General features: G+C 40.3%; 1 protein-coding gene across 1 annotated transcript; it reads right to left on the bottom strand.

The window, feature by feature from the left end:
* Nucleotides 1-8,643: 8,643 nt before the first annotated feature.
* LOC138901971 (uncharacterized) lies at nucleotides 8,644-10,899 on the bottom strand. The gene is made up of 2 exons (XM_070189773.1): nucleotides 9,213-10,899; nucleotides 8,644-8,717 (listed from the first exon to the last, which is right to left on the bottom strand). Exons 1-2 carry the CDS (start codon nucleotides 10,897-10,899, stop codon nucleotides 8,644-8,646), a joined length of 1,761 nt encoding a protein of 586 aa, XP_070045874.1.
* Nucleotides 10,900-14,090: the final 3,191 nt, after the last annotated feature.

Below are 14,090 nucleotides of genomic sequence, written 5' to 3'. Positions count from 1 at the left end.
TATGTGTTCCAGTGCTTCGCAATCTCGGAACTAGGCTTGCATCGCAGTGACGGATTTGGCAGGCTGGAAGATGTTGTTTGCGTTCGCGGTCCTAGTGTTGCGTTCGGGTAGTGATTTGGACGTTGAGGCCTTGGTTCAACGCGCTCGCGTACATGCAATTGCGTTCGCAAAGGGATAGGAGGAGGTCAGTCAGCAGAACGTCGAGTTCGCATTGTGACTCACGTGTTCGCGGAGTGTAGAGGTCAGTTGGCCTTCGCGTTCGCCTGACCAACAACGTTTTCGCATTGGAGGTTTTAAGGCAACGCTTTGGGTGTATCGCGATCGCATGGATTAGGCTGCAATTGTGTAGAGTAATATATGGCAGTATATTTATGTTGTCAATTTCAAGTAGGTATGGTACGGTATTTAGACATTTCAGTTCGGTATTTGTATTCGATTTCTTAAAATGTTATACTAATATCGTACCTAATTAAATTCGGTATGATTCGATTTTTCTCCTTTCGGTTTCGATTTATTCGGTTCGGTAACTTTGGTTTATTCGGTTTGAATACTAACTAGTGCATAGAGTCATAGACTGTAATATTCTTAATTAAAGTACTCAAAAGTACAAAACTAAAAATATTTGTTTTTAAAAATTTTGTCCAAAACCAGCAAATATCAACCTGGAGAGGAAACTGTACATAAAAGAATAAATTTGATCATTAGAAATGTCTTGCTACTTGCTTAGAGTTAATTGATGAACTTAGAGAATAAAAGAACATAAAATTTTAGATTTTTTATATTTATGTTATAGTTAATAATATGTGTATTGTGTAATATAATATATATTTCGGTACGGTATTGGTATTTCGGTATTTCATTTTAAAATATCAAATACCATACTAAATACCAATTATTTTTAAAACTTAAACCAAATACCATACCGAATACCAAATACCAAAATTTTTGGTTTCGGTACGGTAATTCGGTATTTACCGAATTATACACAACCCTAATTTCGGGACTTTCATTATTTCATATTTTGAGCCCAAGACATCGAGATGAGGAGAATTTGAAGAGCAATTTCACTACTACATTGGAGGTAAATAATTTTCACTTGACTTTGGCTTTATATCTTGATTAACCATGGATTTCTATACCTAAAACTTTGAATTGTGAAAGAAAATTAAGGAGTTTTGCCTACACTTTATGAGAGTGTATTTTGGAAATTTTTAGCACCGATTTAGACTCGTTTTTGAAAACTAATTACATAGTTGGACTCGACAGGTTATGGGTCATCGAAATTTTGTATGGGTTTTGGATTCGGGCATGCGAGCCCGGATTGACTTTTATTGGATTTCAGGAATTTCTTCAAAGATCAAAACTTTATGGATTGGGATCACCTCTTATGGCATTGTTGGCGTCCTTGGATGATGTTTTTCTTGAATTTACGAGATTGGAGAACTACATCAAGGTTTTGACACGATTCGAGGTTGAAGGCTAGTCCAGATGAGGTAATTATCTTGCCTAAGTCTGTCTGAGAGTAATTTTCTCTGTTGACTGTGATATTTGTTATATGTTGGGGGTAAGTTATATGCGAGGTCACGAGCGTATATGCGTGCATCATTGTTATTCATGATCCGGATAGATCTTAGGCTATTGTATGCCTTGTTTTGCTATCATGCTTCTTAGATATCGTGTTTTCTCCACTTGTATGACTATGCGAGATATTATTCATGCTAGAAATCATGTTTAGGTTATTTGCTTACTTGTTAAGGCATGATAGGGTTATTTTTGCTATGTTGAGATATTTGCCTTAATCGTAGTCATACTTTTTAGCCGTGATATTATATCTGCATGTTATATCTCTGTCTCTATACACTTTTGATAAGTTATCTCACATGTTGTGGGTGTTCATGTACGTGACACAAGTGTGAGTTGAATTGTAGTATGTTGGTATATTCCAGTTATGTTTATGTGAGATGTTGGCATATGGTACTTGAGCGGATTGATGAGTGATCTTGGCCCATAAAGTTGTGTTAGTATTAATATTGAATTGATGCGTGCGCCAGGCCCCATATTGGGTTGAGTGGTATTGATATTGAGGTGGCGTGTGCGTCATAACCCATGTTGGGCTAAGTGATATTGATCGTTGACTTAGATCCGATCAGCGCTTGGGAAAGGACCCGTCCCTCTAGAGTCAGGTAATAACCGTGGACGCAGGCACATGGTCATATATATATGTGCTTGGTGAGGGACTTACGTCAGGCACCCGTACAGTGTTGAGTGTGTGTATGTGTGTGCATGTGTGGGTCCATGTTCTTTGAGCTAGCCACTGTGAGCGTGCTTAGAGTATGATTAAGGGGTACTTTGTGTCAGGCACTATGAATGTGCTGAGATTATGTATACTTGATATTCAGGCTGTGATTCTTAGTTGATTTGGCATGTATAACTATCATACATGCATAGAGTTGTATTATCCCTCATGCTAATTGGTATTTAACAACTCTACTTGATGTTTAGAACTTGATATCATAATTTTTATCTTGTTAAATACATGTCTAAGTGAATACTGTGGAAGTTGATGCCTTGACTGTTATATCTGAAAAGTATATCTATTTCTCTTCTTATTATGTTAAGCTGAGCCTGTTATTATTTGAGCCGTTTTCTTTCATATGCTATTATTCTGCTGTTATTTTTATTATTGGATGTGTAAAGTGAGCATCGGACCTTGCCAAGCTCGTCACTACTTTCACCTCGAGGTTAAGTTTGTTACTTATTGAGTATATGAGATCGGTTGTACTCATACTACATTCTACACTTTATGTGCAGATCTAGGTGTTGTTGATCGTGATAGTTGCCCGAGAACCGAATTTAGATTTTTTGGAGATCTCGAGGTAGCACTAATGTTCTGTTTGCAATCCTTGGAGTCCCTTTCCTTATTTTATAGAGCTCATGTACTTAGTGACACCAGACCGTGGGATGGTTTCAGTTGTATTGTCATTATTCGATTTTAGTTATTTATGATTAAGCTACTACTTTGTCAGAGGCTAAATTCTCTCTATCTTTTGGGAAGGGAGTAGAAGAATATTCCGTTGTTGAGACTACTTATTACTATTGGTGAAGTTTATTTCCGTATGTTTGTTGATAGCTTTCTTAGCACGCATTGTTAGATGCTGTCACAACTCCGGTGGAATTTTTTGATTGTGACAATGATATTGTCACACAGAGATTAGAGAATTTATGCTACAGACCTCTAATATTTTGACTACTATTTGAGAGAATCAAATCGATACAAGGTGTGTTTGGAATTAAAAATTAAACAAAATTACTTGCGAAAGGTTTATATTTAAAAAGAATTAAAAATCGTTGAATTCAGATACATCATTAGAGTAAAATTTTAATTTCACAAGTATTTCTCTAAAGAATAATTTCTTATTGGTAATGAGAAGGGTAATATTTGCCCCTTTACTACTGAAAATACGCTACATCTATCTTCCATTTTAATTTCTTAATATAACTACTCTTTCCTCATGCTTTTGGATCATATTTAACCATAAATCGTTAAATCCTTCATTTCAATTTTAAAATGGAAAAAGGCCTAAAATGCCCCTATAATCTTCGCTCAGGTGCACTGTCACGCCTCAAACTAGGGCAGGCACGACTGGCACTCGATACTGTATTCGATCGAGTTAGCCACTAAACATACTAGCTAACTAGACTAGGGGCCCAACAGATCGGGCAGCACAACATCTGAAATACTAAGCCTGGACCGTAAGGTTATGACATGAATAACAATAAGCCATATAAACATAGGTAGACAAGCCAAAATAATAAAATACTAGCTGGCCGACGAGGCCGCGACTGAAGACATACATGCCTTAAGTCTCCAGCCCATAGGCTTGGCATGTATATATAGGTGTCCACAATAGCCTCTAAGAGTGTCATAAGCACTGTCGGGATAAGGCCCCAACTATACCCAAACTGTACAACAAAAGTAACCATCCTATGAAAGCTCCAGGAAGAGGTGGAGCTTACCAACTCACAGCTGAACACCGAAATCCTAGCGGAGGGGTCGATCAGAGTCCCTACCTGGACCTGTATGCATGAAACAAAAATGCAGTGTCCCCAGGAAACGGGACATCAATACGAATAAAAATGTACTGGTATGTAAGGCAGAAAGTAGAATCATACATAACTGATGTAAAAAGGTAATAAAGATACCACCTGACACTGAAACTCTGATAGCCTCCATGGCCGACATCCGACCTTATAGTAATAAAATATGCATGGTATGCTCGTGTAATCGTATGTCATTGAATACATATATATTGATGTAAATGCATGACATACCCAACCAAATGCTAGCAATGGCGGTCTCTCCCGGTAGCTAACCGGTATCATATTGCCAACCTATGGCCATCTGTACAATATATATAGTCTTTCGGGCAAATAGGCCCCTTACCTCCGATTATAGCTCGAAGTCCATGCATAATATGTCATGTATGATATGAACTTTGAATGCACATAATAGGCCATAACAAGAACTTAGCCAACCTTGGCTCATTGGTACTCTTATTCTCATAATCACTTTCATATCGCATACAAATGTCTCGTGGAACCTCATATCTTTTTTTAATAAGTTTGAAAATTTAACTCGACTTTTAGAAAGATAACTTAACTCTGAATATGTTCATAAAAAGCTTAAGGTGCTTCACTTAGTCCTTATACCTGATTTCTTGATAATTAGTAAAAGAAAGTATTTCAAAAAAATCAAATATTTTAGTAGTTTAAACATAAAAATTATATTTGAGAATTTTGAAATCGACGTGTCACTTTAGAGATTTTAAAATACACTTTAACAAGGAAGAAGGACTGATCGCAAATACTAAATGCCTTTATTTTTAAGTCACACAACCCAAAGACGAATAAGAATTCATATATATGGACATATATTTAAGAAAGCCGACAAAATGACATATATAGATGTCGAATACCCTTTTTAACCGAACGAGTGGAATATCAACCTAATAGCATCATGAAAATACTTCAGCTACGATACCAATGCCTTTCACAGAAGGTCTTTCTAGCAACAGAATAGTAAAATATCACATTTGGCGTCTTAGGAATTTCCCAAAATTCGTGCTAAAAGGAAGGACGAAGCTTAGCCTTAACATACCTCTCCAACGAACGTCTGAATGCATGTAGTTCCTTCACGAAAGTTGTTTCTTACGTCCTAAGCTTCGAAACCACTATATATATACAGCATATACGCACCTATAAACAGTTCATAAATGAGTTTAAATCGGCAGATTTACCATATGACCCTAACTTGACGAAACGCCCGTAGAACTTTGTAAAAGCGATCATAAAAGAGTCCCAAGATAATTACCTTGGCAAACCAAGTATAAATCCTGAAGAACCAGCAAGAACAACAATTTTCTATCTTCTAAAAATAGCTCCAAACACAGCTAATAAAAGGGGGAAACGAATGCAAAGTGTAGAGATTGCGCTTCTAGGCACGGGGGCAAACTTTAACGATAGAAATCGTTAAAAACGTATCTTAATCACTTAAGAACACAATGAAACCCTCTCTTAAGATTTCTCACTGTTTTGGAACGAAGATGAAATGTTTTGGGGTCTTAAAAGTCGGATTTTCCGACTTATACCACTTGCTTAACCCGACCCGGTTCGCGACCCGATTTCAATCCGGACAGTCCGCGGTAAAACAGTCATAACTGTTTACTCCAAAGTTGGTTTGATGTGAGATTTCTTCGGTTGCAAACTAGACTCGTAGAACTTCGATTTGGTAGGTTGTGGGTCCCATAACTCTTTATATATTGGGAGAAATGATCTGATACATTTGACCCAAAGTTTAGAAAATTTATTAGAGAAATTTACGATAACTTTTGCCGACCTTTATTTCGCAACTTGCTTGACTTCAAAGCTTAACATGTGACCAGTGTGATATTATAATACCTCATAACACATTATTCTTAGCATATTATACACTCTTAGTCTTATCCCACAGGTGCAAGTTAACTTAAACCTTCCGTACGCGCGGGGTGCTACCCGAGCCATTTCTTTAACCATGAACCTTTGTTTAAGGGATTCCTTTGACTTAAAGCTTTAGTTTAGTTCCTTGATATTACCACACATTTTCAGTCTTATTCTCCCAATGTGCTATACCCAATCATATATACCTAATATAACCACGCCACGTTACGTATATTACGTAAGAGAAGAGAGAAACACCTGGGGTCTCACAGTCTATCCCCCTTAAGAACATTCGTCCGCGAATGGGTCAAGTCAATTCTTTGGTTTCATTTCTTGTCCGCTAATACGTTATTTGCGAGGCTATATTTGTTACATTTGCAAAGCATAAATCAAATTCTAAAGATTCTAACTACTAGGCTTCGTATAGCTATCTCGCAATAAGAAATTTAAATTGCACTTTCAAGTCATTAAAAATCCAATTAAGTTGCTGTAAAGAAATAATTGGCAATTATTTAAATGCGACTCACCTTAAGTCGTAAATAGGTGGGGGTACTTCTTCCTCATTTCCTCCTCAGCTTCCCAGGTCATTTCCTCGATGTTGTTATTTCGCCATAACACTTTCACGGAAGCCACTTCTTTAGTTTGAAGCTTCCTTACCTGCCGATCTAAACTAACTACTGGTACCTCTGCATAAGATAAGTCTTCAGCAATGTGAATATCCTCAATGGGCGTAATACGTGAAGGATCTCCAATGCACTTCCGCAACATAGATACATGAAACACAGGATGGACTGCTTCCAATTCTAAAGGCAAATCAAGCTCGTACGCCACCCTACCAATCCTCCGAATAATCTTATACAGTCCAACATACATGGGGCTGAGCTTCCCCTTCTTTCCAAATCGCATGACGCCCTTGATAGGCGATACTTTCAGGAAAACCCAATCTTCTACATCAAACTCTAAGTCTCGTCGTCGAACATCTACATAAGACTTTTGCCGACTTTGTGCTGTACACAGCCGGTCTCTAATAAGTTTTACCTTTTCCATTGCTTGCTGGACTAAGTTAGGACCTAGCAACTCTGCTTCCCCGACCTCGAACCAACCGATCGGCGACCTACACTTCCGCCCGTATAGTGCTTCGTAAGGAGCCATCTGAATACTAGCTTGGAAGCTGTTATTATAAGCGAACTCAATAAGAGGTAGATGATCATCCCAACTTCCTTTAAAATCTAGCACGCAGGCACGTAACATATCCTCAACTATCTGAATAGTATGCTCTGCTTGTCCATCAATTTGCGGATGAAAAGCGGTGCTAAGATTTACCTGCGTGCCTAGACCCTTCTGAAAAGATTTCCAAAAATATGCTGTAAATTGAGCCCCTCGATCAGAGATAATAGATAATGGCACTCCGTGAAGGCGAACAATCTCTCGAATGTAAAGCTTGGCATAATCTTCGGCTGAATATGTCGTCCTGACTGGCAGGAAATGAGCAGATTTTGTAAGCCTATCAATAATTACCCAAATAGAATAATACCTCCGTGGAGTGCAAGGCAAACCAGTGATGAAGTCCATATTTATAATGTCCCATTTCCATAATGGAAGCTCAATACACTGAGTTAGGCCTCCAGGCCTCTGATGTTCGACTTTAACTTGCTGGCAGTTGGGACATTGGGCTACCATCTCCGCGATATATTTTTTCATTCCATTCCACCAATAGATCTATCGAAGGTCCCGATACATCTTTGTCGCTCCGGGATGAACTGCATATCTATTATAATGGGCCTCCGAAAGAATCTTGGCACGGAGCTCTCCTACTGACGGTACACATAAGCGGCCCTGGTATCTAAGGACTCCATCTCCAGTTAGCTCAAATAAAGGTTGTCGCTGCTGTGGAATACTTTCCCTCAGTTTTATAAGCTCAGGATCCTCGTGTTGTCGCTCTTTCACTTCAGTAACAAAAGAAGATTTTGCCGTATTCTAAACGAGAATGCGTCCACCCTCTGCATCTACCAAATGCACCTGCAAACTAGCTAGCTGGCATAGATATTTGGTTATCTTGACCTTATCAGTTTCAACATGGCTTAGACTGCCCATGGACTTCCAGCTAACGGCATCAGCAACAATATTAGCTTTGCCGGGATGATATAAAATATCAACATCATAGTCCTTTAGTAATTCTAGCCATCTTCTTTGTCGTAAGTTCAGCTTCCTCTATTTAAATAAATACTGAAGGCTCTGGTGGTCGGTGAAAACATCAATATGAACCCCATATAGATAATGCTGCCAAATCTTTAGGGCAAATACAACTGCCGCTAACTCAAGATTGTGCGTAGGATAGTTCTGTTCATGTTTTCGCAACTGTCTGGAGGCGTACGCGATAACCTTACCATGCTGCATAAGAACACAACCTAGGCCAATTCTTGAGGCATCACAATATACAACATAACCCTCGGTGCCATCCGAAAGAGTCAAGACAGTTGCTGTAGTAAGCCTTTTCTTTAGTTCCTGAAAACTTTGTTCACATGCCTCAGTCCACTGAAACTTAGCTCCCTTATGTGTCAGTTTTGTCAATGGTGCAGAGATAGAGGAAAATCCCTCCACAAACCTTTGGTAATACCCTGCCAAGCCTAAAAAGCTACGAACCTCTGTCGGATTCAAGGGCCTCGGCTAAGTCATCACAGCTTCAATCTTTTGGCCATCAACCTTGATACCATCGTCGGTAATAACATGACCAAGAAAAGCTACAGAAGTTAGCCAAAATTTACATTTAGAGAATTTAGCATATAACCTGTAGTCCTGGAGAGTCTGCAATACAGCACGCAAGTGGTCCGTATGCTCGGCTTCCGATCGTGAATATATCAGGATGTCATCAATAAACACAATCACAAATTCATCCAAGAATGGTTTGAATACCCGGTTCATAAGATCCATAAAGGCTGCTGAGGCATTTGTAAGCCCGAAAAACATGACAAGGAATTCAAAATGGCCATACCTCGTCCTAAATGCTGTTTTTGGGATATCAATATCCCTGACTCGTAGCTGATGATAACCGGATCGCAAGTCGGTCTTCGAAAAGCATTTGGCACCTTGTAACTGGTCGAACAAGTCATAAATCCATGGAAGAGGATACTTATTCTTGATAGTGACTTTATTTAGTTGCCTGTAGTCAATGCACATCCGCAAGAACCCATCTTTCTTTCAAACAAAGAGCACCGGAGCACCCCATGGGGATGTACTTGGCCTAATAAAGCCTTTATCGAGCAAGTCCTTCAGTTGTTCCTTCAATTCCCTTAGCTCTGTAGGAGCCATTCTGTAGGGAGGAATGGATATAGGCTGCACATCAGGAAGCAAATCTATAGCAAAATCGATTTCCCTTTCGGGGGGAATTCCTGGAAGCTCGTCGGGGAATACCGTCGGGAATTCATTCACAATAGGAACCGACTGAAGAGTCACTGGCTCCTTATCTATATCCCTAACATGAACCAGATGGTATATACAACCTTTAGCAATAAACTTCCGAGCCCTAAGGTATGAAATAAACTTACCCTTGGGCGTGGCTGCATTACCTTTCCATTCAAGGATAGGCTCACCAGGAAAATAAAATCGGACCAACTTTGCACGACAATCAATATTAGCATAACAAGCTGCCAACCAATCCATACCCATAATGACATCGAAGTCTAGCATAACCAATTCAACTAAATCAACAGAGGTTGGACGATCATTAATTAACATTGTACAATCTCGATAGACATGATTAGCTACAATAGAGTCGCCAACTGGCGTAGACACCTCAACTGGCTGTGCCAACAACTCAGATCTCATATCAAGCTTACCAGCAATAAATGGAGTAATATATGAAAATGTAGAGCCGGGATCCATCAATGCATAAATGGCATCTGAATGTATTGTCAATATACCTGTGATAACATCTGGGAATGCCTCTGAATCCTGTCGGCCTGTGAGTGCATAAAAGCGGTTCTGGCCACCACTAGAACCTGAGGTGTCTCCTCCACCTCTCCCCCTACCACGGCCCTGAGTAGACTGTGGACCTGGTCGGGGAGCATGGACTGAGGGCGAAGAGGCTGCTGTGAATCCTGAAGGCTGAGCTGGTGTACCTCTGTCTAACTCCGGGCACCAGCTAATATAATGTCCTGTCTGCCCACAATGAAAACATGCACTCGAACCCTGTCTACACTGCCCGGTGTGCAGCTTACCGCACTGAGTACATGGAGGAGTAAGTTGTCTCATCTGTGCAGAACGCTCCTGTCGATGGCCCTCAGGCTGGCCTGAGCTCTGCCCCGGTCCTGACTGAATATAATGATCAAACCGCTGGCCCTGCATCTGTGGTGGGAAACTACCTGCTGACCGAGGTGGATATCGATGGAGTGGGGGTCTAAAATCAACTCGTGGCTCCCTATAAGACCCCATAGTACGAGCCCTCTTACTCTGCTCCCTATCCCTGCGAGTATCACGAATCCGACGGGAAAGGTCCTCTGTAGTCTGAGCGAAAGCCTGTATGCGGGAAATATCTACATCATCCGATAGGGATGCAACCCTATAGTCTCTAATCAGATGATCCCCCAAACCATCCACATAATGATGAACTCTAGCCCTCATGGTACGTACTATATCTGGTGCATACCTTGCCAAAGAATTAAACTTATGGCTATAATCCCTCACACTCATATCCCCCTGCTTTAGGCTAAGAAACTGGTCAAGACGGGCCTCCCGAACCTCCCGTGGCAAATAATGGGCTAAAAAAGCCTCAGAGAAGTCCTCCCACTCTGCTGGCGGAGCATCAGGTCCTCTAGATCTCTCCCATGCCTCATACCATAGGACGGCTACATCACGTAGTCGAAAAGAAGCCAACTCCACAGCCTCGGTGACGGAGGCATGCATCACCCTCAATACTCTATACATATGGTCTATAAAGTCCTGGGGATCCTCAGTGGAACTGGATCCTGTAAATAATGGAGGGGCCAAGTGAAGAAACTCTCGTACTGTCGAGCTTCCTATCCGATCTCTCCGGGCATCTGCTCCTGACTCTAGCTGTCACTCATGAATAGAAACCATCCTAGTCAGAAACTGAACAGCCTCCCTCATCCCCTGCTCCCCAGTCTCTGATGGGGGAACAATAGCGGTTGGAGGTCCTGTGTCTCTAGCTGCCTCAAGTACCAATGGAACTGGTGAGGCTGGGGGTACTGCATCTCCCTAGGCTCCAACAAGTGCTGGGGAAGCTGAAACTAGGGGTACTAGAGACTCACTGTGAGCCTCTAAGGGAAATCTATCCCTCTGACCCGGTAGGGAACGACTGGTACCTTCTCCCGGATCCATACCTATCTCTCGCTGTGCCATCTCCTGAGCGTAGGTAGCCTATTAGATAGGAAACACAAAGCACGATTTAGATTTCATATGTTCTTATAACTTCCCTCTATAGCACGATCTATTAATTGAAAGAAATGTAACCATTCCTAAATGCCTCATAGCCTCATGATTATAAGTGTGGTGCACAACACACCCATAAGCAAGACTCTACTAGACACGGCTTGTGGACTCCCTGGGATACGACCTGCTCTGATACCAAGTTTGTCATGCCTCAAACTAGGGGAGGCACGACTGGCACTCGATACTATATTCGATCGAGTTAGCCACTAAACATACTAGCTAACTAGACTGGGGGCCCAACAGATCGGGCAGCACAACATCTGAAATACTAAGCCTGGACCATAAGGTTATGACATGAATAACAATAAGCCATATAAACATAGGTAGACGCCAAAATAATAAAATACTAGCTGGCCGATGAGGCCACGACTGAAGACATACATGCCTACACACCTATATATACATGCCAAGCCTATGGGCTGGAGACTGAAAGCAGCAAAAAGAAACCCAAAATATTGTGTCCACAATAGCCTCTAAGAGTGTCATAAGCACTGTCGGGATAAGGCCCCAACTATACCCAAACTGTACAACAAAAGTAACCATCCTATGAAAGCTCCAGGAAGAGGTGGAGCTTACCAACTCACAGCTGAACCCCGAAATCCTAGCGGAGGGGTCGATCAGAGTCCCTACCTGGACCTGCACGCACGAAACAAAAATGCAGTGTCCCCAGGCAACGGGACATCAGTACGAATAAAAATGTACTGGTATGTAAGGCAGAAAGTAGAATCATACATAGCTGATGTAAAAAGGTAATAAAGATACCACCTGACACTGAAACTCTGATAGCCTCCATGGCCGACATCCGACCTTATAGTAATAAAATATGCATGGTATGATTGTGTAATCGTATGTCGTGAATACATATATATTGATGTAAATGCATGACATACCCAACCAAATGCTAGCAATGGCGGTCTCTCCCGGTAGCTAACTGGTATCATATTGCCAACCTGTGGCCATCTGTACAATATATATAGTCTTTCGGGCAAATAGGCCCCTTACCTCCGATTATAGCTCAAAGTCCATGCATAATATGTCATGTATGATATGAACTTTGAATGTACATAATAGGCCATAACAAGAACTTAGCCAACCTTGGCTCATTGGTACTCTTATTCTCATAATCACCTTCATATCGCATACAAATGTCTCGTGGAGCCTCATATCTTTTTTTAATAAGTTTGAAAACTTAACTCGACTTTTAGAAAGATAACTTAACTCTGAATATGTTCATAAAAAGTTTAAGGTGCTTCACTTAGTCCTTATACCTGATTTCTTGATAATTAGTAAAAGAAAGTAATTCAAAAAAAAATCAAATGTTTTAGTAATTTAAACATAAAAATTATATCTGAGAATTTTGAAATCGACGTGTCACTTTAGAGAATTTAAAATACACTTTAACAAGGAAGAAGGACTGATCGCAAATACGAAATGTCTTTATTTTTAAGTCACACAACCCAAAGACAAATAAGAATTCATATATATGGACATATATTTAAGAAAGCCGACAAAATGACATATATAGATGTCGAATACCCTTTTTAACCGAACGAGTGGAATATCAACCTAATAGCATCATGAAAATACTTCAGATACGATACCAATGCCTTTCACAGAAGGTCTTTCTAGCAACAGAATAGTAAAATATCACATTTGGCGTCTTAGGAATTTCCCAAAATTCGTGCTAAAAGGAAGGACGAAGCTTAGCCTTAACATACCTCTCCAACGAACGTCTGAATGCATGTAGTTCCTTCACGAAAGTTGTTTCTTACGTCCTAAGCTTCGAAACCACTATATATATGCAGCATATACGCACCTATAAACAGTTCATAAATGAGTTTAAATCGGCAGATTTACCATATGACCCTAACTTGACGAAACGCCCGTAGAACTTTGTAAAAACGATCATAAAAGAGTCCCAAGATGATTACCTTGGCAAACCAAGTATAAATCCTGAAGAACCAGCAAGAACAACAATTTTCTATCTTCCAAAAATAGCTCCAAACACAGCTAATAAAAGGGGGAAACGAATGCAAAGTGTAGAGATTGCGCTTCTAGGCACGGGGGCAAACTTTAACGATAGAAATCGTTAAAAATGTATCTTAATCACTTAAGAACACAATGAAACCCTCTCTTAAGATTTCTCACTGTTTTGGAACGAAGATGAAATGTTTTGGGGTCTTAAAAGTCGGATTTTCCGACTTATACCACTTGCTTAACCCGACCCGGTTTGCGACCCGATTTCAGCCCGGACAGTCCGCGGTAAAACAGTCATAACTTTTACTCCAAAGTCGGTTTGATGTGAGATTTCTTTGGCTGCAAACTAGACTTGTAGACCTTCGATTTGGTAGGTTTTGGGTCCCATAACGCTTTATATATTGGGAGAAATGATCTGATACATTTGACCCAAAGTTTAGAAAATTTATTAGAGAAATTTACGATAACTTTTGCCGACCTTTATTTCGCAACTTGCTTGACTTCAAAACTTAACATGTGACCAGTGTGATATTATAATACCTCATAACACATTATTCTTAGCATATTATACACTCTTAGTCTTATCCCACAGGTGCAAGTTAACTTAAACCTTCCGAACGCGCGGGGTGCTACCCGAGCCATTTCTTTAACCATGAACCTTTGTTTAAGGGATTCCTTTGACTTAAAGC

The sequence above is a fragment of the Nicotiana tomentosiformis genome, chromosome 11 (genome assembly GCF_000390325.3).
Source record: "Nicotiana tomentosiformis chromosome 11, ASM39032v3, whole genome shotgun sequence".
Classification (NCBI taxonomy): domain Eukaryota; kingdom Viridiplantae; phylum Streptophyta; class Magnoliopsida; order Solanales; family Solanaceae; genus Nicotiana; species Nicotiana tomentosiformis.
The sequence above is the reverse complement of the archived record's forward strand: the minus strand, read 5'-3'. Positions and strand labels throughout refer to the sequence as shown.